The 24457-nt window shown below is 45.6% G+C and overlaps 2 protein-coding genes across 2 annotated transcripts; both read left to right on the top strand.

Moving 5' to 3' along the window:
- Positions 1-351: 351 nt before the first annotated feature.
- LOC308174913 (kinesin-like protein KIF20A) lies at positions 352-8597 on the top strand (the record flags this gene model as incomplete). The annotated part of the gene is made up of 18 exons (XM_080550025.1): positions 352-531; positions 1074-1199; positions 1296-1415; positions 2575-2713; positions 2855-3030; positions 3305-3401; positions 3619-3831; positions 4204-4315; positions 4483-4557; positions 4684-4827; positions 5777-5945; positions 6056-6202; positions 6311-6450; positions 6579-6681; positions 6852-7041; positions 7480-7571; positions 7694-7831; positions 8313-8597. The coding sequence occupies 18 exons, from the start codon at positions 352-354 to the stop codon at positions 8595-8597; spliced, it is 2646 nt and encodes an 881-aa protein (XP_080406151.1).
- A 2092-nt stretch (positions 8598-10689) lies between these two features.
- On the top strand, positions 10690-24349 carry LOC308174914 (kinesin-like protein KIF20A; the record flags this gene model as incomplete). The annotated part of the gene is made up of 18 exons (XM_080550026.1): positions 10690-10869; positions 11404-11529; positions 11626-11745; positions 12218-12356; positions 14340-14515; positions 14788-14884; positions 15102-15314; positions 15658-15769; positions 15937-16011; positions 16138-16281; positions 16389-16557; positions 16688-16834; positions 16949-17088; positions 17212-17314; positions 17484-17697; positions 18132-18223; positions 18346-18483; positions 23978-24349. 18 exons carry the CDS (start codon positions 10690-10692, stop codon positions 24347-24349), a joined length of 2757 nt encoding a protein of 918 aa, XP_080406152.1.
- Between the last annotated feature and the right edge of the window lie 108 nt (positions 24350-24457).

Below are 24457 nucleotides of genomic sequence, written 5' to 3' on the forward strand. Positions count from 1 at the left end.
AAGGACATTTTTATCTCGGCAGTTTCTTTGTTATTTAGTAAATATGTGGGCAGTATGGCAACTAAAGCAGCTTTAGCTAGTTAAACACGCTTATTTACTTCATTAACAGACTTAGCTACGCGCAAAACTTAACGTAATGAATCATTTGATTTATTTGGCGATGGCTAGCTAGCGAAACAAACCAGTTATTCTGCTCGACTGTTTGTAATCTCTTGTCGATCGATCGTCAAAAGCTTGTTGTGTTATATGCATGGTCAAACTCAATGCAAAACCGAAGATTTAATGGTTAAAAACCAACAGATATTGCCTGAACAGAACTGTTATCTCAATTCTCCAGACAGGAGAGTTATCATGGCGGTGTGTCTGGCGTCTCCATGCGGGCTCCTCTCAGACGACGAGGAGGGCATGGCCGTGTTTGAGTCCACGGCGGCAGACATCGGGGGCCTGGCAGGGCTGGGACGTAATGGAGTCACCTTGCCCGAGATCTCGATCATCTCCCCCGGGTTGGACCCTCGGATATCCGTGATGGAGGTAAGTAGATGGGATATGTGTGTAGATGTGGTGATCAAATGATCAAAGTATGCACTCCAGATATTTGAGGTTTATGTAGTATAACTTAGAGTTTAGATAAAACTCAAAAGGCCACAACACATGTATAGTACATTTCATACACAAATACAACACAATGGGGTTTACAGGAAACATAAATAAACACATGCTGAGACTGAGTGGGAGGGTCGTGTTGAACCAGCCTTTTATTATTCTTGTGAATGCTCTGCTGTTGTCATTTATGATCATACATGATCATACTGATTTGTCACAGAATGATGTGGGGTCGTCTTTCACAATAGACCTTAATTATTAAACTCAATGTCTCTTACATTATTTTCCTCTTAGGTCATTGAGTCAGCCATTTCACAAACTGTTTGCTTAGTGACACGACCCCCAAACACAGTGATGCGTTTGTACTCTGAATATACAGCTGATTTCTACCAATTACATTAAGGGTATAGCGTTATAGTTATGTCGATCCCATTGTCACAGATGTGCGTTGTTTCCCTCCCCATTTTCAGAAAGCTGTTGCGAAGACTGGAGTGGTTAGACAAGGCAGCGGTGACGAGGGGAACACTGACAAAATGAGGGTGTACCTGCGCATCCGTCCGCTCACTGAGGGAGAGAAGGACAGGAGAGAGGAACAGGTAAGGTCTGCACAACAGTTAGGCCTACCTCTGGTTCTCATTGTCAACGGTACAAGGACTTGTAAAGCAGGCGTCTTCTTCCCTCTGTTCCTTTAGGGTTGTGTGTGTATCGAAAACAAAGAGACCGTGATGCTTAAAGCCCCCAAGGATTCCCAGACCATGAAGAGTGCAGAGAGGGGAATCTCCCAAAGCATGCACAAGTTCAGCTTCTCACAGGTAAACACGCACACAGCATCACCCATCTTGAGAGGTGAATCTAAGTTCATCCAGGCGTGGTTCGGTCTCTACATGTCTCTACACGCCAAACTGTTTACCACTTCAAATTAATAAATGTATGCCCAGCCAAATCCATGTTTAGAGGTAGCTAGCTAACATTACATTGATCATACTCGTAAGCCTTTTCACTTTTCCAAAAATGCCGGTCGAGAGAGGACGCTGGCGTTGCTTGTTTTCGCCGCTTCTCCGCACGAAATCTAGATATACTTGCCGTATACAGAGTAGATTGTCCTACAAAGACACCTGGATTTAGATTTAGTAATCTAAAAATGTATTAGACCTAGGGTTGGGTACCGTTTAGGTTTTATCCGGTACCGGTACCTAACCGATACTTTAAAAACGGTACCGGTACCAAAACGGTACTTAATTCGGTACTTTAGATTTTTTTAAATGACATATATATATATATATATATATATATATAATAATAATAACACGGTCGACAACATTAAACAGCTTTTCACTTTTTTATTGCTGAGGCACAATATATATTAGTTAAATATACACTCAAATTAAAATAAATGAAAATAAAACTCCTGAGCCTTGGGGTGCCTATCGTTCTAAACCCTATCGTTCTAAACTCGCTCTGAGAGCCTCGCAGCGCACACTGGGCCCGACGTCATAAGGGGAGCAAGTCATTTGATTGGACAGATGCATTCCACGAGTGGTGATCAGAATTCCAGAACGAGTTTACGGAACGCACCCATAAGTCGAGCGTCGCGTTATGCCAACCCGCTAGCGGAAGTTGCTATTAGCAACCTTCTCGTTATCCTTCCGTACTCGCTGCTTTCACTGAGTGGAAATTTAACAGGCGATGTGACGTCACGAGTCACCAGTTGACACCGGAGCGAGATAGAAAAGTACCGAAATGAGGCACCGACATCTCCTTTGCGATTCGGTACGGGTACATACCGAATGTAAAGTAACCGGTACCTACCGGTACCGATTTTCGGTACCCAACCCTAATTAGACCCCTATACTTTCTTTTATTTTTGTTTCTTTTTATTTTACTACTCAATCTTTTCAGTTTGTAAAATGTCTTTGAGTGTCTAGAAAAGCGCTATATAAGTCTAATGTATTATTACATGTCCACCTCTAGATCTTTGGACCGGAGACCACCCAGCAGGACTTTTTTGAGAGCACCATGAAGGAGATGGTGCGAGACGTGCTTCGTGGAGAGAGCCGCCTCCTCTACACGTACGGGGTCACAAACTCTGGGAAGACCTACACTATTCAGGGTGAGATTGGCTTCTGTCGACACTTAACAGTATACTTTGTATCGATACGAGTTTAGCGAGCTTTATCTTGTGCGTTCATGGTAAATCAACGTATTAAGATTCCCGACTCACTGATATCACTCGACTTCTTCTCCCTGGCAGGAGTGGGCCGTGACGCGGGCCTCCTGCCCCGGGCGCTGTCGTCTGTGTTCAGGAAGCTGCAGGGCCGCCTCTACGCGGCCATGGACCTGAAGCCCGTCCTCTGCCAGGACGTGAGACAGCTGAGCGCCGGCGAGGTCAGGATCGAGACGCTCCGTAGAGACTCTCTGCTGAAGGAGGTGAGGAGGAGGAAGGCGTGGAGGAACCGCTGACTAGAAGAAAAAGTGCTATTCACTTTTTCTTTTTATTCTCTTAGATCAGGGGTGCAAACTTCACCTTTTAGCCGTTTTTTTTAACCTCAAAATAGGTCAACAATTTTCATAAATGTTCTTTGTTTTCAGGCAAATAATATATAATAATTTGTCACCTTTTTGGGCCATCACCAGTTTGCATCCCTGTTAATGAAGGTGATAGCAACGCCATAACGCACCTCTCCCCATGTTTCAAATCCAGGAGGAGTCCCAAAGCTCTCGTATGCGAGGCGGCACCAGTACCTGGGACAGCGGGGTCGGAACCTCCATAACCAGCCCTGCTTCCACCCAGCTGGAGGGTAAATATCCCAACAATAACATCTCAGATCTCTGTTTCAGAGACGCTTTTTGGGCTGTCTGAAGATAAGTCTTGAGTTGTACACATATTCATACTGTATTGACATTGTCAGTGATAAGAAGCCTCTTTGGATAAGAAGCCTGCAGGGGGGGTGGGGTTGCTGAAGTGCTGGTCAGACTCTCCTCTACATGACCTGTGTCTCCTGTGCCTCCCAACAGATACTGACAGCGTGTGCCTGGAGCCAGACAGCCTGTCCCACAGCGGAGGGGAGGACCTGGCGGAGGGGGTGCAGTTCTCTCTGTGGGTGTCCTTCTACGAGATCTACAACGAGTTCCTGTATGACCTGCTGGAGGCTCCGCCCTCCATGATGCACAAGAAGAGAGCCACCCTGAGGATGAGCGACGACAAGCAGGGGAACCCTTACGTGAAGGGTAACACTCAGACATGCATTCACTAACACTACACATGCTTCTGATAATATTACTGTTTCTAGTAAATAGTGTGTGTATATATATATGTTACGGTACATGTGGGAATACGGTACATGTGGGAAAACTAGGGTTAGAGTTAGGTGCTACGTCGACTTGGTACATGCTGGCATGTCTAACCCTACCCCTAGCACCTAACCATATATATATAATATATCTCTAATATATCTCTAATATACAGAATAATTAAATTAAATTCTGTAATTGCAATATCATAATATATTATATCTATTGCTTTATATTGTCTTTGATAAAGTAGAATTCTTTACATGAATTCACAAGTGGGTGTGTGACTGTTTCCCCCATCTGTCACAGACCTCACCTGGATCCAGGTTCGCAGCGCGGAGGAGGCGTGGCGCGTCCTGAGGGCCGGCAGACGCAACCAGAGCTTCGCCAGCACTCACCTCAACCACAACTCCAGCCGCAGGTACACACCCAACACAAAAAGCACCTCAGTTCTCCCCAAAAGTTCCCCCTTCTTTACGAAACATAGATTTGTCTCTTTCATGCAAAACCTAAATAATAATTAAGAAAATAACTTCTATTTTCTTTGTGAGCTGTAACGTTAACGGGACTTCCTCTCCCCCCCTACAGCCACAGCATCTTCTCCCTCCGTGTCCTGCACGTCCACCCAGGCGGTGATGTGGGCCAGGCCACGCGCATCAGCGAGTACGTCTCCCCCAGGCCTCTCTAGGCTTTCTCTCTCTCTCTCTCTTTCTCTCTCTTTAATCAATCCTCACTGGTGTCATTGTGTGTGTGTAACCTGGCGTCCTCCTCCCTGTCCTCCCTGCCCAGGCTGGCTGTGTGTGACCTGGCCGGCTCAGAGCGCTGCAAAGACCAACGCAACGGAGAGAGGCTGAAGGAGGCCAGCAACATCAACACCTCCCTCCACACCTTGGGACGCTGCATCGCTGCCCTGAGGCACAACCAGAACAACAGGTACACACACACACACACTCACTCACTCACACACACACACTCACTCACTCAACCCTAGGACACATCTAACCGCTGCTCATTTTTTGAGCCTTGATTGGCTACGAGTAGTTGACAGAGTGCAGCAGCTTGCACTGGGCCTGGTCTTCAAGATACGCTACACCACAAAGACACCCAAGTACCTGTCAACATACTTCCAAAAAGTGAACAACGTCCACACATACAACACCAGAGGAAGCTCCACGAACCACGTCCAACCGCGTTGCACCACAAACAAGGGGTTAAACTCGTTTGCAAACTATGCAGTAAAAATGTGGAACGCCCTTCCTATAATCTTAAAGGAGTGCAAAACACTGCCCACCTTCAAAACCACTCTCAAAAAACATTTACAGGAGGCTGCAATCCGTAACTGGACCCTCTAAATCAAAAATCAGATTAAAAGACCCGAACTACCCACTGTACATACTTTGTGTTTTGTCCCCCGCCCCCACCTGTGGTGTATGTCCCCACCTGTCCTACCCGCTGTACATACCTGATGTTTTGTTGTATTGTTCTTCCCATGATGGATGTATTTTTATCTTGTAGATAGTAATAGTTATTTGTCTGTATTATCTTGTAGATAGTACTAGTTTGTTTTTGTCGGTCTTACATGTAACGATGAATTGAGAATCAAGGACCCCAATTGAAATAAGCCAGTGGCTTTCTTGGGTTTTTATCCTTTTAGTTGACCTTGTATGTAATATGTACTTTCATGTACCTACTTCTGCAAATCTTCTAATAAAGTTTTCAATCAATCAATCAAACACACACACACACACACACACATTATGACAAACAACAGGTACACACACACACACACACACATTATGACAAACATAAACATGTAAATTCCTGTCAGTGTTGTGGGTTCAAGTCAGCTGGGTTCCTGAGCTCCCCCTCCTCTGTCCTGCAGGTCGCGGCCCCCCCAGGTGGTACCTTTCAGGGAAAGCAAACTGACGCGCGTCCTCCAGGGCTACTTCTGCGGCCGCGGGCACTCCAGCATGGTGGTCAACATCAACTCGTGCGCCTCCACCTACGACGAGACCCTGCAAGCGCTCAAGTTCTCTGCCATCGCCACTCAGGTAAACACACCCGCCGCCTCACCCTCGCCTGTCCTGCAGACCTGATCTCAAGATGGAGTTGTCCGTCTGTCTGTCTGCGTGTAACTGTGACTTGTGTTTCGGTCTCTCAGCTGGTCCACGAGCCGACCACTAAGACCCGGGTGGCCTACATCCTGTCCCTGCTGCGTGAGTCGGCCCCGCACTCCAACGACAGCACTCTGCTGGAGGAAGAGGGCGAAAGCGACGAAGAGGGGGACATCACCATGTTTGATTCAGAGGTCTGTTCTCTCCCGTTTCCTCCTCGTGTGTGGGGGTGTGGATGTGGGTGTTGGTGTGGGGGTGTAGTAGGGTGGAAGTGACTGACTTCTGCCCTCCTCTGTGTTCAGGCGCTGCTGCGGGCCATCGACGTGTTGAAGGGAGAGGTGCAGCGCCAGAGGGAGGAGAAGGAGGCGCTGGAGGCTGACGTGAGGGAGCAGGTGGTCTGTGAGATGATGGAGGTCATCTCCCGCATGGAGAACGATTTCAGGTACAGACATTTTTTATTTTTCTTAACAAAAAAAAATAAAAAAAATAGGGTGTGGTGCTCTTTTTAGTATTGCAGTTGACTGTTTCGGTCAGTGCTTGAGTTGTAACCCGGTACGTTCCCTCTAACAGTGAGACCCTGGAGACGGAGAGAGCTCTGATGGAGAAGAGGGTGGAGGGCCAGATCAGCAACCTGCAGAAAAGCCTAAAGAGATACTACAGCCATGAGATAGAGGTGTGTTATGGCTGTCTTCACATGCCGAGGGAGAGTTCTACAAAGAGGGCCGGCGGGGGGGGGGGGGGGGGGTTGTGTGAGATGATCAGATCTGTGTTTTAGATGGCATGACTACCGGTGCTGCAGATGGTTAATTGTTCAATTCTCTTCTACCTTCCCTCCTCTCCTAGGAGCGGGATGAGTGGATCGAGGTTCTAACCGCCGCCCTGGAGGCGAAGGACCAGGTAGACCCCACCCCCATAATGCCGCCCCTGGTAGTCCGTCGCTCCAAGCGCTTGGCCTCGTTCTCCGTGAGAGAGCAGAGCAGGCTGCGTTTTGAGCTCGACGAATGTCGCACTGAGCCTCTGGAGAAAACACAAGGTAAAAACGGGACTACCTTTACGAGTCACGAGAAATATAGACCCTGCTTTTTGCACCTGGTGAAGAACAGAAAAAAAAACGTTTCTGACTGACTCAGAATGAATGAATGAGTCAGTGTGTATTTGGTATATTTTTATTTTTATTTAATTTAATTACATTTTTAATTTTATAATGTATTCAGGGGGACATGGGTCATTGAAAGTGCTTGGGGACATGGGTCATTGAAAGTGCTTAGGGCCATTTTTTTTATTTTATATATATATATATTCAAAAATGTTTTACTCGTCAACTAGATCTGTGTCAAACTATGCCGTGTTGGGTTCTTGAATTTGAGGGAATAGAGTCTTGAAAGTCCTTGAAAGGGGCTTGAATTTGATGTTTCAGAAGGTGTGGGAACCCTGTTTTTAATTTTATCATTTATTTGTTCTCCTTTCCCAGAGCTGCGGAGCCTCCAGGGTCTTCTGGCCCCGCCAGGTCCCGCCAGCACCCTCACCACCGCCGCTGACCGCAAGCTGGAGGAAACCCAAAGGGTGTGTACCCGTACAGCAGGAACCAGGCCTCCTCTCACACCTCACCCAGACAAGCTCTCCTGCCACAGACGATACGGGCGCGGTTCTAAGCTGTGTCTCTGTTTTGTATCCGTCTCCTGCAGAACCTGCGCCAGCTGCGCCTGGACCTGCAGAGACTGGGTCTGGACCTGCAGACTGGAGAGAGAGCGTGCTGTCGTAACACAGACGCTGAGAGGCTGCGTCATGCCCTAACGGCCGCGGATGTAACACTTGCCAAACAGGTACGCCTCTTAAAGAATGCTGACCTTCTCTAGGCCACGAAAGGGTGGGGACTGACTCCCACGGTACCGCGTGGGGTAGGAATGTAAGGATCTGTTGTCATTGTGTGCATGCGTATATATTTTCAAACCTATCCCAAACTTACTGAATTTTACAACCCTAATTGTAACCAAAGTAGTTTCACACAGTAGTGGAATTAGTAGTCCCCCCATGCCTATGGTTTATCCCCCAACCAAAAGTGTAAAGTGTTCTTCATTGGACCATTATCTGGGTTATTATGTTTTTTATTATGTTCATTAATTTCCCTGTCTCCCTCTCCTCTCACTACCTGGTACTCAACCCACTGTCAGGTGTAAAACTAAATTAAGTGGTTTAACAAGCTGCACTTTACCTCCTCCTCCCTCCACTCCTTTTTCTCCTTCACTCCCTCCCGTTCCTCTCTAACCCTGATCGCTCCTCCCGCCCCCCCTGTCCTGCCCTCAGGACCAGACCCTGGTGGAGCTCCAGAACGGCCTGCTGCTGGTGAAGCTGGAGCTGAAGAAGAACGCTGAGAGCCTGTCTCAGGCCCAGGCCGGTCGTCCCCCCCTGCCGTCCTCAGGCCCCTGTGTGTCTGACGCCCCCGGCTCCTGTAAGAAGAGGGGGTGTGCGGCGAACACCGCAGCAGCAGGCGACTCTGAGAACCACATCCCAAAGAAACGGCCCTTCTTTCACACCGTTTTCCCCACACGCACCCCGTCGTCGAGAAACGTCCACCCTCCGCTGACTTGAGCCACACAGACACACAGAGAGACACAGGGGGAATGTGTGTGTAGCTATGTCAACAACACATGTGTCCAACCCATTGACATTGCGTGACGTTAGAATTATAAGGTTCTATCTCCATTTTTGTCAATATTGAGTTTTTTACATAATCTGATCCATTAGGTGTTTATTAATGCCTGTGTGGTGTTATTTTTTTTTATTTGCATTGTAAATTTGATTTTAGCCACGATAAGTCTTGACATAGTACAATAATGTTTGTATACATAGAATGAAGTGCTGTCTATGTTATGTGATGGGGACACCGGGGTGTTTAGCTCACATGGTAGAGGTCTTGCTTGCCGGCCAGTGGACAGTCGCGGGTGTCCGAAATAGAGATCGGACCGGGGATCGATGCCCGCATCTTCCAGATTACATTTAGTGTTTTTTGTGGTATATTATAGGTAAATTCCTAACCAACCAGCAGAGTACAGAACACACAGTAGCCCTTTTACAAAGATGTACACATAGATAGTCTTAGATCATTATATTTATGCATTTCTGCCAGCACCTTCACCAACAATATTTTAATGTAATCAATGGAGCAAACGCGTTACATTAGTTATTTAGTAAATATGTTGTGCGCAATGAGTGCGTTGCATGTCGACAAATGATGTGTTATTTATTTACAAAGTTGAATAAAACAATGCAGTAACATGTACATTTTCAAGCCTGCAAACTGTGACACTTTAAAATAATGTGAAAAAATACTTTCTTGTGAAATATGACAACCCTAGTTGACTCTGTGCAGTATAGTACAGTGGATTGTGTACATAGCCTCTATTGATGTAAACCAGCTCCTTACCTTCTTGTGATTTTATGCATCTATGCTTTTTCTAAAATGTGTTTCTTTTTCCTTTCCTAAACACCAGGGGAGTATTGTTCTTCCCATGATGGATGTATTTTTATCTTGTAGATAATAATAGTTATTTGTCTGTATTATCTTGTAGATAGTACTAGTTTGTTTTGTCGGTCTTACATGTAACGATGAATTGAGAATCAAGGACCCCAATTGAAATAAGCCAGTGGCTTTCTTGGGTTTTTATCCTGTTAGTTGACCTTGTATGTAATATGTACTTTCATGTACCTACTTCTGCAAATCTTCTAATAAAGTTTTCAATCAATCAAAGCCTCCCCTCCTAAATTTCGTTGTTTGGTACCTGTACTGTAGCAATGACAAATAAAGTCTATCTATCTAATGTTTTGCTTATGATTAATACGATAGAGTTGTTTTACTCATAACGTAATACAGTACTCATATACACATGATGTACAAGGCACAGCCTACTAATAAATATATAAAACAAATACAAAATAAATACACTCAAAAAATGGTAACCAATCAGAGAGCCGAAGCCTAATGTCTGTAGCCAGGGAGCTTCCTATTGGCTGCTTCCTGGAGGCGTCGCCCCGGTGATTGGTCCTGCGCGTGAAGCGCGATGTTTGAATTGATTGGTCCTTTTGCGGAACAACAAAGTGCCGAAGCAGAAATCGTCGAGCAGTGTGTTTATGCAGGTGGTTGTTGCTAATTTAAGCGAGCTAGTAAACTGGATTCTCTTTTATGGCGAATCGATAGATAGATAAGGTCATATAAGTACAAACAAAAAGTAAGACTGTAAGATATTATTAAGCAGAAGATTGGAATCTAATCGGATAAGTGAGAGGTAACTCACAGTTACCCACTTTCACCTTTCGAGCGAGGTAAGTTGAAGGACATTTTTATCTCGGCAGTTTCTTTGTTATTTAGTAAATATGTGGGCAGTATGGCAACTAAAGCAGCTTTAGCTAGTTAAACACGCTTATTTACTTCATTAACAGACTTAGCTACGCGCAAAACTTAACGTGATTAATCATTTGATTTATTTGGCGATGGCTAGCTAGCGAAACAAACCAGTTATTCTGCTCGACTGTTTGTAATCTCTTGTCGATCGATCGTCAAAAGCTTGTTGTGTTATATGCATGGTCAAACTCAATGCAAAACCGAAGATTTAATGGTTAAAAACCAACAGATATATTGCCTGAACAGAACTATTATCTCAATTCTCCAGACAGGAGAGTTATCATGGCGGTGTGTCTGGCGTCTCCATGCGGGCTCCTCTCAGACGACGAGGAGGGCATGGCCGTGTTTGAGTCCACGGCGGCAGACATCGGGGGTCTGGCAGGGCTGGGACGTAATGGAGTCACCTTGCCCGAGATCTCGATCATCTCCCCCGGGTTGGACCCTCGGATGTCCGTGATGGAGGTAAAGGGATATGTGTGTAGATGTGGTGATCAAATGAGCAAAGTATGTACCGCACTCCAGATATTTGAGGTTTATGCAGCATAACTTAGTTTTCTTTGAGAGATAAAACAAGGCCACAACACATATATAGTACATTTCATACACAAATGCAATACAATGGGATTTGCAGGAAAAATAAATAAACACATGCTGAGACTGAGTGGGAGGGTCGTATTGAACCAGCCTTTTATTATTCTTGTGAATGCTCTGCTGTTGTCATACATGATCATACTGATTTGTCACAGAATGATGTGGGGTCGTCTTTCACAATAGACCCTTTTATTAAACTCAATGTCTCTTTCATTATTTTCCTCTTAGGTAATTGAGTCAGCCATTTCACAAACTGTTTTGCTTAGTGACACAACCCCCCAAACACAGTGATGCATTTGTACTCTGAATATACAGCTGATTTCTACCAATACATTAAGGATATAGCGTTATAGTTATGTCGATCCCATTGTCACAGATGTGCATTGTTTCCCTCCCCATTTTCAGAAAGCTGTTGCGAAGACTGGAGTGGTTAGACAAGGCAGCGGTGACGAGGGGAACACTGACAAAGTGAGGGTGTACCTGCGCATCCGTCCGCTCACTGAGGGAGAGAAGGACAGGAGAGAGGAACAGGTAAGGTCTGCACAACGGTTAGGTCTATCTCTGGTTCTCATTGTCAACGGTACAAGGACTTGTAAAGCAGGCGTCTTCTTCCCTCTGTTCCTTTAGGGTTGTGTGTGTATCGAAAACAAAGAGACCCTGATGCTTAAAGCCCCCAAGGATTCCCAGACCATGAAGAGTGCAGAGAGGGGAATCTCCCAAAGCATGCACAAGTTCAGCTTCTCACAGGTAAACACACATTACAGCATCACCCATCTTGAGAGGTGAATCTAAGTTCATCCAGGCGTGGTTCGGTCTCTACATGTCTCTACACGCCAAACTGTTTACCACTTCAAATTAATAAATGTATGCCCAGCCAAATCCATGTTTAGAGGTAGCTAGCTAACATTACATTGATCATACTCGTAAGACTTTTCACTTTTCCAAAAATGCCGGTCGAGAGAGGGGACGCTGGCGTTGCTTGTTTTCGCCGCTTCTCCGCACGAAATCTAGATATACTTGCAGTATACAGAGTAGATTGTCCTACAAAGACACTTAGATTTAGATTTAGTCATCTAAAAATGTATTAGACCCCTATACTTTCTTTTATTTTTGTTTCTTTTTATTTTACTACTCAATCTTTTCAGTTTGTAAAATGTCTTTGAGTGTCTAGAAAAGCGCTATATAAGTCTAATGTATTATATTACATGTCCACCTCTAGATCTTTGGACCGGAGACCACCCAGCAGGACTTTTTTGAGAGCACCATGAAGGAGATGGTGCGAGACGTGCTTCGTGGAGAGAGCCGCCTCCTCTACACGTACGGGGTCACAAACTCTGGGAAGACCTACACTATTCAGGGTGAGATTGGCTTCTGTCGACACTTAACAGTATACTTTGTATTGATACGAGTTTAGCGAGCTTTATCTTGTGTAGTGATGCTCCGATCTGATCGGCGCCGATCGGTATCGGCCGATATGGCCTTGATCGGTTTTGATCGGAGTTCTCAAAACGGCCGATCAAACATGACCGATCAGTTTACAAAATGGCGTCGCCAGTCTGGAAATATTACACAGTGTCGGAAAGAGACAACAAATATGCCGTTTGTAATGTCTGCTCAAAAGAAATACCTCGGGGAGGAACGCACGCAAGGTCTTTCAATACCACGAATATCATACGGCATTTGCTGCGTTCGTCGATTCGCTCAGAGAGCGCCGAAGCGCACACTGGGCTCGACGTCATAAAGGGACCGAGTGCTTTGATTGGACGAGAGGCGTTCCACGAGTGCTGGTCAGAGTTCCAGCGCGACTTCACGAGCGTAGTGTAGGTAGTGTTCACCGACGTCATGTGACCCCGCGAGCAGGAAGTCACTTGGCCCATAGCAACAACAACTATTAGCGCGTGAGTTTTAGGTCTTCCTCTGTGCACCTTGCACAAGTGTAGATAGCGAGCGACTTTTCAGCAGCAGGACATATTTTAGATGATAAGAGGAACAGGCTGAGTGCCAAAAACGCTGAGATGCTTGTATTTCTCAAGGCTAATCTGCCAGTGATGCTGCTTAATCAGAAGTAAGGTTTGAGTCTGAAATCTCCTTAGGTGCAATGTTTAGTTTTTTTGTTTTATTGATTATTGCTGACTTGCTGTCTTATCTCCTCCTAAATATGACTTGAAACTGACTGACTTGAAACAGTATTTTATATTTGGCTATAGCCTGTTTATGTTGCAGTTTAGTTTGGGTATGTTTATTGTTCCTCAGGAAAGCTACAGTTACAGTATAAGCTCCAAGTTCTCTAAGAGCCCCTAGTTCCTCTCATTCGAGTGGAATGTTGCACATTTGATGTGACAGTGTACATTTTATTTATTATGATTTTTATTTTCACATTTTATTTGTTTTTCCTGAAGTAAGCTACAGGTGGTTGTAGGGCTGTTACGATTATTCGACGTCGTCGACGTCATCGACTACGTCAATACGTCGGTTAGCGTAATATGCGTCGGTTAGTCGTAAATAAACAAAATGGCGTGTTTTTTTTTTTTTTTTAAACCTTTATTTTACCAGGCGAGACAATTAAGTGTATGAGTGAAAAATGGATAGCTACTAGCTAATGTTACACAAGCAATGTAGCTCACCACAGTTCGTATGTCTTGTCTTCTGGTGTTAGTAACGTTAGCTATGTAGCTGGCTAGCTACGGTAGCCTATTGTCATTGTGGTGCGAGCACCTACTGTACGTTATCTAGCTCGCATGCTACGTTAGCATCAATTTAGCTAATCATAACATAGCAGCGAGAGTAACGTTAGCTAGCTATGTGTTGTGGTGATGGACAGACTTCTAAATGGCCATGTTGGCATTCAAGTTGGCTAAACATAGCAGTGAGGTGGAGACAAATACGTTTTTTTTTTTTTTTTTTTTTTTACAGTACAAAAATTATCGTTAGACTAATCGAATAATCGATAAAATAACCGCTAGATTAATCGTTAGAAAAATAGTCGTTTGGGACAGCACTAGGTGGTTGTGAATTCAATAAAACAGATGGTCGTCAATTCATGATACTTTCTCATCTCCTAATTTCATTTAAATACTTAATATACAATGTCAATGGTGTTAAGAATAATTTAAAACATAAATAATGCTACACAATAAATAGAATGCTTCAATTGCCATTTTCGACGCTGTGATCGGTGATCGGTGATATCGGATCGGCAGATCACTGATTCCAGTGATCGGTGATCGGCGATCGGCACCAAAAACCCTGATCGGAGCATCTCTAATCTTGTGCGTTCATGGTAAATCAACGTATTAAGATTCCCGACTCACTGATATCACTCGACTTCTTCTCCCTGGCAGGAGTGGGCCGTGACGCGGGCCTCCTGCCCCGGGCGCTGTCGTCTGTGTTCAGGCAGCTGCAGGGCCGGCTCTACGCGGCCATGGACCTGAAGCCCGTCCTCTGCCAGGACGTGAGACAGCTGAGCGCCGGCGAGGTCAGGATCGAGACGCTCCGTAGAGACTCTCTGCTGAAGGAGGTGAGGAGGAGGAAGGCGTGGAGGAACCGCTGACTAGAAGAAAAAGTGCTATTAACTTTTTCTTTTTATTCTCTTAGATCAGGGGTGCAAACTTCACCTTTTAGCCGTTTTTTTACCTCAAAATAGGTCAACAATTTTCATAAATGTTCTTTGTTTTCAGGCAAATAATATATAATAATTTGTCACCTTTTTGGGCCATCACCAGTTTGCATCCCTGTTAATGAAGGTGATAGCAACGCCATAACGCACCTCTCCCCATGTTTCAAATCCAGGAGGAGTCCCAAAGCTCTCGTATGCGAGGCGGCACCAGTACCTGGGACAGCGGGGTCGGAACCTCCATAACCAGCCCTGCTTCCACCCAGCTGGAGGGTAAATATCCCAACAATAACATCTCAGATCTCTGTTTCAGAGACGCTTTTTGGGCTGTCTGAAGATAAGTCTTGAGTTGTACACATATTCATACTGTATTGACATTGTCAGTGATAAGAAGCCTCTTTGGATAAGAAGCCTGCAGGGGGGGTGGGGTTGCTGAAGTGCTGGTCAGACTCTCCTCTACATGACCTGTGTCTCCTGTGCCTCCCAACAGACACTGACAGCGTGTGCCTGGAGCCAGACGGCCTGTCCCACAGCGGAGGGGAGGACCTGGGGGAGGGGGTGCAGTTCTCTCTGTGGGTGTCCTTCTACGAGATCTACAACGAGTTCCTGTATGACCTGCTGGAGGCTCCGCCCTCCATGATGCACAAGAAGAGAGCCACCCTGAGAATGAGCGACGACAAGCAGGGGAACCCTTACGTGAAGGGTAACACTCAGACATGCATTCACTAACACTACACATGCTTCTGATAATATTACTGTTTCTAGTAAATAGTGTGTATATATATGTTACGGTACATGTGGGAATACGGTACATGTGGGAAAACTAGGGTTAGAGTTAGGTGCTACGTCGACTTGGTACATGCTGGCATGTCTAACCCTACCCCTAGCACCTAACCATAATCTAATATACAGAATAATTAAATTAAATTCTGTAATTGCAATATCATAATATATTATATCTATTGCTTTATATTGTCTTTGATAAAGTAGAATTCTTTACATGAATTCACAAGTGGGTGTGTGACTGTTTCCCCCATCTGTCACAGACCTCACCTGGATCCAGGTTCGCAGCGCGGAGGAGGCGTGGCGCGTCCTGAGGGCCGGCAGACGCAACCAGAGCTTCGCCAGCACTCACCTCAACCACAACTCCAGCCGCAGGTACACACCCAACACAAAAAGCACCTCGGTTCTCCCCAAAAGTTCCCCCTTCTTTACGAAACATAGATTTGTCTCTTTCATGCAAAACCTAAATAATAATTAAGAAAATAACTTCTATTTTCTTTGTGAGCTGTAACGTTAACGGGACTTCCTCTCCCCCCCTACAGCCACAGCATCTTCTCCCTCCGTGTCCTGCACGTCCACCCAGGCGGTGATGTGGGCCAGGCCACGCGCATCAGCGAGTACGTCTCCCCCAGGCCTCTCTAGGCTTTCTCTCTCTCTCTCTCTTTCTCTCTCTTTAATCAATCCTCACTGGTGTCATTGTGTGTGTGTAACCTGGCGTCCTCCTCCCTGTCCTCCCTGCCCAGGCTGGCTGTGTGTGACCTGGCCGGCTCAGAGCGCTGCAAAGACCAACGCAACGGAGAGAGGATGAAGGAGGCCAGCAACATCAACACCTCCCTCCACACCCTGGGACGCTGCATCGCTGCCCTGAGGCACAACCAGAACAACAGGTACACACACACACACACATTATGACAAACATAAACATGTAAATTCCTGTCAGTGTTGTGGGTTCATGTCAGCTGGGTTCCTGAGCTCCCCCTCCTCTGTCCTGCAGGTCGCGGCCCCCCCAGGTGGTGCCTTTCAGGGACAGCAAACTGACGCGCGTCCTCCAGGGCTACTTCTGCGGCCGCGGGCACTCCAGCATGGTGGTCAACATCAACTCGTGCGCCTCCACCTACGACGAGACCCTGCAAGCGCTCAAGTTCTCTGCCATCGCCACTCAGGTGAACACACCCGCCGCCTCACCCTCGCCTGTCCTGCAGACCTGATCTCAAGATGGAGTTGTCCGTCTGTCTGTCTGCGTGTAACTGCGTGTAACTGCGTGTAACTGTGACTTGTGTTTCGGTCTCTCAGCTGGTCCACGGGCCGACCACTAAGACCCGGGTGGCCTACATCCTGTCCCTGCTGCGTGAGTCGGCCCCGCACTCCAACGACAGCACTCTGCTGGAGGAAGAGGGCGAAAGCGACGAAGAGGGGGACATCACCATGTTTGATTCAGAGGTCTGTTCTCTCCCGTTTCCTCCTCGTGTGTGGGGGTGTGGATGTGGATGTGGATGTGGGTGTGGGGGTGTAGTAGGGTGGAAGTGACTGACTTCTGCCCTCCTCTGTGTTCAGGCGCTGCTGCGGGCCATCGACGTGTTGAAGGGAGAGGTGCAGCGCCAGAGGGAGGAGAAGGAGGCGCTGGAGGCTGACGTGAGGGAGCAGGTGGTCTGTGAGATGATGGAGGTCATCTCCCGCATGGAGAACGATTTCAGGTACAGAATTTTTTTTTTCTTCTTTAAAAATATATATATATAGGGTGTGGTGCTCTTTTTAGTATTGCAGTTGACTGTTTCGGTCAGTGCTTGAGTTGTAACCCGGTACGTTCCCTCTAACAGTGAGACCCTGGAGACGGAGAGAGCTCTGATGGAGAAGAGGGTGGAGGGCCAGATCAGCAACCTGCAGAAAAGCCTAAAGAGATACTACAGCCAAGAGATAGAGGTGTGTTATGGCTGTCTTCACATGCCGAGGGAGAGTTCTACAAAGAGGGCCGGCGGGGGGGGGGGGGGGGGGGGGGTGAGATGATCAGATCTGTGTTTTAGATGGCATGACTACCGGTGCTGCAGATGGTTAATTGTTCAATTCTCTTCTACCTTCCCTCCTCTCCTAGGAGCGGGATGAGCAGATCGAGGCTCTAACCGCCGCCCTGGAGGCGAAGGACCAGGTAGACCCAGCTCTAGCTCCAGCCCCCGTCCCCACCCCCATATCCCCGCCCCTGGAAGTCCGTCGCTCCAAGCGCTTGGCCTCGTCCTCCGTGAGAGAGCAGAGCAGGCTGCGTTTTGAGCTCGACGAATGTCGCGCTGAGCTGCTGGAGAAAACTCAAGGTAAAAACGGGACTACCTTTACGAGTCACGAGAAATATAGACCCTGCTTTTTGCACCTGGTGAAGAACAGAAAAAAAAACGTTTCTGACTGACAAAGAATGAGTCAGTGTGTATTTGGTATATTTTTAATTTTATTTTATTTAATTACATTTTTAATTTTATAATGTATTCAGGGGGACATGGGTCATTGAAAGTGCTTGGGGACATGGGTCATTGAAAGTGCTTAGGGCCTTTTTTTTTAATTTATATATATATATATATATTCAAAAATGTTTTACTCGTCAACTAGATCTGTGTCAAACTATGCCGTGTTGGGTTCTTGAATTTGAGGGAATTGAGTCTTGAAAGTCCTTGAAAGGGTCTTGAATTTGATGTTTCAGAAGGTGTGGGAACCCTGTTTTTAATTTTATCATTTATTTGTTCTCCTTTCCCAGAGCTGCGGAGCCTCCAGGGTCTTCTGGCCCCGCCAGGTCCCGCCGGCACCCTCACCACCGCCGCTGACCGCAAGCTGGAGGAAACCCAAAGGGTGTGTACCCGTACAGCAGGAACCAGGCCTCCTCTCACACCTCACCCAGACAAGCTCTCCTGCCACAGACGATACGGGCGCGGTTCTAAGCTGTGTCTCTGTTTTGTATCCGTCTCCTGCAGAACCTGCGCCAGCTGCGCCTGGACCTGCAGAGACTGGGTCTGGACCTGCAGACTGGAGGGAGAGCGTGCTGTCGTAACACAGACGCTGAGAGGCTGCGTCATGCCCTAACGGCCGCGGATGTAACACTTGCCAAACAGGTACGCCTCTTAACACTGGAGGCGCCGAAGTTTTTTTACCTACTAAAGCGCGACGAGGTGTGGAATCACACGACCACTAATCACAATGGGCGTGTGTGTACTGACCCACAAAAATCGCTGGATGGCGATGTCACGCAAGAAGCGTGAACACGCAACAGAAACACACTGCGGGGGAAACCCGATGTCTTTGTTCATTGACCGGAAACGAGTTTGTAACTTAGAAACGAGTTGTCCCATACAGTGATTTTGTCACGAAACAAGGAATACAAAATCAAAAAAACAACGCATTACATTGGCCGTCCTATTGCGATGATAACTGTTTACAGATTGAACTCATTATCACTATTAGGCTACCGAGTCTCGATCTCAAATGGCATTCAATTGTCAGGATTCATCTTTGATAAACAATATGCATTATTTGAAAATTGACAGCGCTGTACATAGTGTCATTCAATGCACAAGCACGTAATTTCAAACGATTTTGGTCGACAGTGAAATACATTATCAATATCTTATCAATTGTCAATATACTCTCGCCCTAAGTCTTCTCCTTACTTTCCTGTCTGTCTTCACTATATCACGCAAGAGAAACACACCGTGGGGGAAACCTGATCTCTTTGTTCATTGATCGGAAACGATCGAGAGCCATTCAACCCTCCCCCATCAACATCAAGTGTATGTAACTCAGAACTTTGTAACTTAGAAACGAGTTGTCCCATAGCCACGGTTCTTCGCTACAGAAACATTTTCACACAATGACAAACGTGATGCGTTTTATATTATATTCTTTGAACAACAGAACGGGACAGGCGCGAGAAACTGCCACATATCATCCCAGTACCTCCATCCCACATGTATTTTTCATATTTTTCAATATATGTTGTATTGTCTGAACGAACATTTATTTCGCCATATTACGTGACTTATTACCTTCGTTTTTTGTGAACGGGACGATCAGAAAGAGATTCGTTTACCACGAAACAAGGAATGCAAAATCCAAAAAACAACGTGTTACATTGGCCGTCCTAATGAGACGATAATAGGCTACTCAAATAGAAGTCATTATCACTATTAGGCTACCGCGTCTCAATCTCAATGGCATTCAATTGTCAGGATTCATCTGTGATAAACAATGGCCTACTAATTTCAATCTCAATGGCATTCAATTGTCAGGATTCATCTGTGATAAACAATGGCCTACTAATTACATGCCATTGAATATGTTTGCATATGAACACACTTATTCCTATAAATTAGCCTGCATTACAGTTGGAGACCAGAACTACTCGTAATTTTGCTGTGATGAGTCGCCCAGAGAGCAGACGCGAGTGGTCCCCTGAAGAGATTTTAGCCTACATGCACGATGTACCAGCGGACCACTCGGACGGCGGGGGAGAATCAGGAGATGATGAGAGAAAAATCATGGTAAGACTTGGTTACAACACTGTAAACAAAAAATCTGTAAATTATAGTATGAAAAACTAATATAGATTGCATTGTCAGTTGTGTGTGTGTGTGGACATGTCCCGTGCTAATATAAAATCGCATCATATAGGGCAGGCTATTGTTTTTCTGTGCATGATTACATGAAAACAACAACTAATAGTTTATTGTGTGTGGACATGTCCCGTGCTAATATAAAATCGCATCATATAGGCTATTGTTTTTCTGTGCATGATTACATGAAAACAACAACTAATAGTTTATTGTGTGTGGACATGTCCCGTGCTAATATAAAATCGCATCATATAGGCTATTGTTTTTCTGTGCATGATTACATGAAAACAACAACTAATAGTTTATTGTGTGTGGACATGTCCCGTGCTAATATAAAATCGCATCATATAGGCTATTGTTTTTCTGTGCATGATTACATGAAAACAACAACTAATAGTTTATTGTGTGTGGACATGTCCCGTGCTAATATAAAATCGCATCATATAGGCTATTGTTTTTCTGTGCATGATTACATGAAAACAACAACTAATAGTTTATTGTGTCTTACAGGCAGCAGGCGATCATGTCATTGAATCAGACGCAGATGCTTCAGAATGCGACTCTGACATTGAGGACGCAAGTGAAGCCACGAAAGAGCAGGGTCGAGACGGCACAGTGTGGACTGCGCAACCCAGGCCCTCGGAGAGGCAGAGAACGACAGGCCAATATCATAAAGACAGCTCCAGGCCCGACTCGTTATGCCAAATCGAACATTACAAGTCCGTTGAGCAGTCTACTGTGTCTGATTGACACGGAAATGTGGCAACAGATTCTAAAGTACACTCAGGCAGAAGCTGACCGGAGTAATGATGAGATGTTCAATTTGACAATGGACGAACTAAAGGCATTCGTGGGTCTCCTTTACTACAAAGGAGTTTTATGTTCCAAGTCCGTGAGGGTGGATGACCTCTGGTCATCACAATTCGGAATCGCTGTCTTCAAGGAGACAATGACTCGCCAGAAGTTCCGAGATATCATGCGCTATCTACGCTTTGATGACAAGAACACACGAGCTGCCCGCGTTCCGGTGGATAAATTTGCCATGATTTCAGACATTTTTGACAAATTTGTGAAAAACAGCATTGCATCGTACACACCTGGTGACAACATTACCGTGGATGAACAGTTGTTCCCGACCAAAGCAAGATGTGGTTTCACACAGTACATGGCCAATAAACCTGACAAATTTGGCATAAAGTTCTGGGTTGCAGCGGATGTGGACACCAAATACATGTTGAACGCACATCCCTACCTAGGGAAAGATGCAAGCAGGCCGGCCGGTCAGCGGTTATCGGACAATGTTGTGCTGCGTCTGATGGAGCCGTTCGTGGGCAAAGGAAGAAATGTCACGACAGACAATTACTTCACCTCCTTGCCACTGGCAAACACCCTTTTGGCCCAACAAACCACAATTGTTGGCACAATTAATAAAATCAGACGGGAGTTGCCCCCATGTACACGGGCACAGACTGAAAGATTTTCCAGCAAGGTGCTGAGGGCTGGAGAAGCCACACTCACGGTTTACCAGGCAAAACCTAAGAAAAATGTATGCCTCCTCAGCACACTGCATCAAACCGTTTCTACTGATGATGGCCCAAAGAAACTGCCCGAAACGGTTTCCTACTACAACAGCACTAAGTTCGGTGTTGATGTTCTGGACCAGATGACGAGGAAATACACAGTAAAAGGAGGGACCCGCCGTTGGCCTGTAGCTGTGTTTTACAACATTTTGGACATGGCTGCAATTAATGCACGCATTCTGTACAGCCAGTGCATGGGCGTCAGGATAAGCAGGAAGAAATTCCTTTTTAAGTTGGCAGGGGAGCTGTGTGAGCCACTGGTAATGACAAGGCTTCCTTCTACACCAGCAGCGAGAAGGCGACTGCAGCTCGAAAATCCTCGCACACCTCCGTCCCCACAGGTGAAAAGAAAAAAGTGTCAAGGCACCATATGTCGAGGGAACAAAGCAATTAACATCTGCCAGTCATGTGGACGATTTGTCTCTGGCACATGCACCAAGCCAGCAACGGTGTGCTGGGGATGCTGACTGTCCCATGGCCAGGCCTGATGCCTCTCCTGCCCTGTCTACCTGACAGCGCCCACGCTGAGCGCTCCGGCGACCTCCTATTCACTTTCTACTTTTTTTTAATATATATTGGTGTTCATATTAATTACCATACTTTTTACTTGGAAGAATTGACGTGAACATTGCAAGTAAATAAAAATGTTACTTGAATTATCTGTCTCTCTGTGTTCGTTTGTAGTAGAAATATCACATCTGATATATCTATGTAAATACATTTCACTGCAACATGAACACACTATATTTTCACTTTTCACAACAGCTATTTTCATTTCATTTATAATGTGCAGTAAACAAACAAAATAATGTATACTCTCTGCAATTGGCTACTATACAATGGTGCCAAAATCAACTATCCAAATATGAATCTGCGTATATCTATGTACAACCTTGTTGTAGCCTATTATTATCATGGTCGACATGAGAATTGTTGGCTACTTCATATCACAACTGAACATTCATATCAGAATCAGAATCAGAAGACTTTTATTGCCATGACATGTAAACATGTTAGGAATTTGGTTTGGAACAATGGAGCACGGTTTACAGCAGGATAGGTGCAAGACAGGACAAGACAGTGCAAACCAACATCAAAGTGCAAGAGTCATAATTAATATAAATATAAAGTGCAGAGATCAAGTGTTCAAGTGTTCATATCCAGACAGTCCAAAGCTCTCTGGGTGGGGGTGGAGGGAGGGTAGATATATATATATATAGCCTATAGCATTATTTGAAAATTGACAGCGCTGTACAGGCATAATCATCAAAAAAGACATTATATACAATATTATAAATATCCGTTTGTTATATAATATTTGTTGATGAACTACTTTGCTGTGGTACCTATGTAATACCACACAGCTTGATAGGTACATACTGTGCAGTGTATCATTCATAACTGTACATAGGCTACACATATCATAATATCTTATCACTATTGCATGGAACTTGAGTGAAAAAAAAACCTCAGCTCCAACAAATCTGAAGGGATTGTAAAAGTCATACTGTACAGTTTATCATTTTCATAACTGTCTGTACATATACATATCTTATATATCACTATTGCTATATATAGCCTATATATAAACACATTATGTTACAAATATCAGTCTTATCCACTGTATCTAATTCAGCACTGAAGCCTGAAGGTTGAGCACAGTGTGTGCCCCCTTGCTACCTCTGCTGATATAAAAGAGAATTGCAGCCTTGGAGAAAAAGATGGCAGCCGAATCCCAAGGCAAATACACAGACACACACAGAAATACTGCAAAATCGCTTTATACTAACTCGATTTTGAAAATGTAAAGATGCTGGGTTGTAGAACGCACATATCTAGGAAAAGTCATGAAAGGAGGGTCCTGAAATTTGATCGAGTGCAAAGGTAGATTTTTTTTTGTACTCACTGGTGCTGTTTAACACCTCACGGCTGATTAAGTGTTAAAGAATGCTGACCTTCTCTAGGCCAAGAAAGGGGGGGGACTGACTCCCACGGTACCGCGTGGGGTAGGAATGTAAGGATCTGTTGTCATTGTGTGCATGCGTATATATTTTCAAACCTATCCCAAACTTACTGAATTTTACAACCCTAATTGTAACCAAAGTAGTTTCACACAGTAGTGGAATTAGTAGTCCCCCCATGCCTATGGTTTATCCCCCAACCAAAAGTGTAAAGTGTTCTTCATTGGACCATTATCTGGGTTATTATGTTTTTAATTATGTTCATTAATTTCCCTGTCTCCCTCTTCTCTCCTCTCACTACCTGGTACTCAACCCACTGTCAGGTGTAAAACTAAATTAAGGGGTTTAACAAGCTGCACTTTACCTCCTCCTCCCTCCACTCCTTTTTCTCCTTCACTCCCTCCCGTTCCTCTCTAACCCTGATCGCTCCTCCCGCCCCCCCTGTCCTGCCCTCAGGACCAGACCCTGGTGGAGCTCCAGAACGGCCTGCTGCTGGTGAAGCTGGAGCTGAAGAGGAACGCTGAGAGCCTGTCTCAGGCCCAGGCCGGTCGTCCCCCCCTGCCGTCCTCAGGCCCCTGTGTGTCTGACGCCCCCGGCTCCTGTAAGAAGAGGGGGTGTGCGGCGAACACCGCAGCAGCAGGCGACTCTGAGAACCACACCCCAAAGAAACGGCCCTTCTTTCACACCGTTTTCCCCACACACACCCCGTCGTCGAGAAACGTCCCGCCCGCCCACACGGGTGTGTATCTGACGCCCTTCTCACGGGTCCTGCGCTCCCGCCAACCGTCCCCGCCCCCCAGCCCTCGCCTCTACCGGCCCAAGTACTGAGTTTGACGACGACAACAACAACACTATGCAAATCTAACCAAATCACATGATATACCATGTTGGCTTAAATATTGTGTGTACGACATACTTTTGAGTTGTGTTTTTCAC

This window comes from Nansenia antarctica (assembly GCF_963989245.1).
Source record: "Nansenia antarctica genome assembly, chromosome: 20".
Lineage (NCBI taxonomy): Eukaryota > Metazoa > Chordata > Actinopteri > Argentiniformes > Microstomatidae > Nansenia > Nansenia antarctica.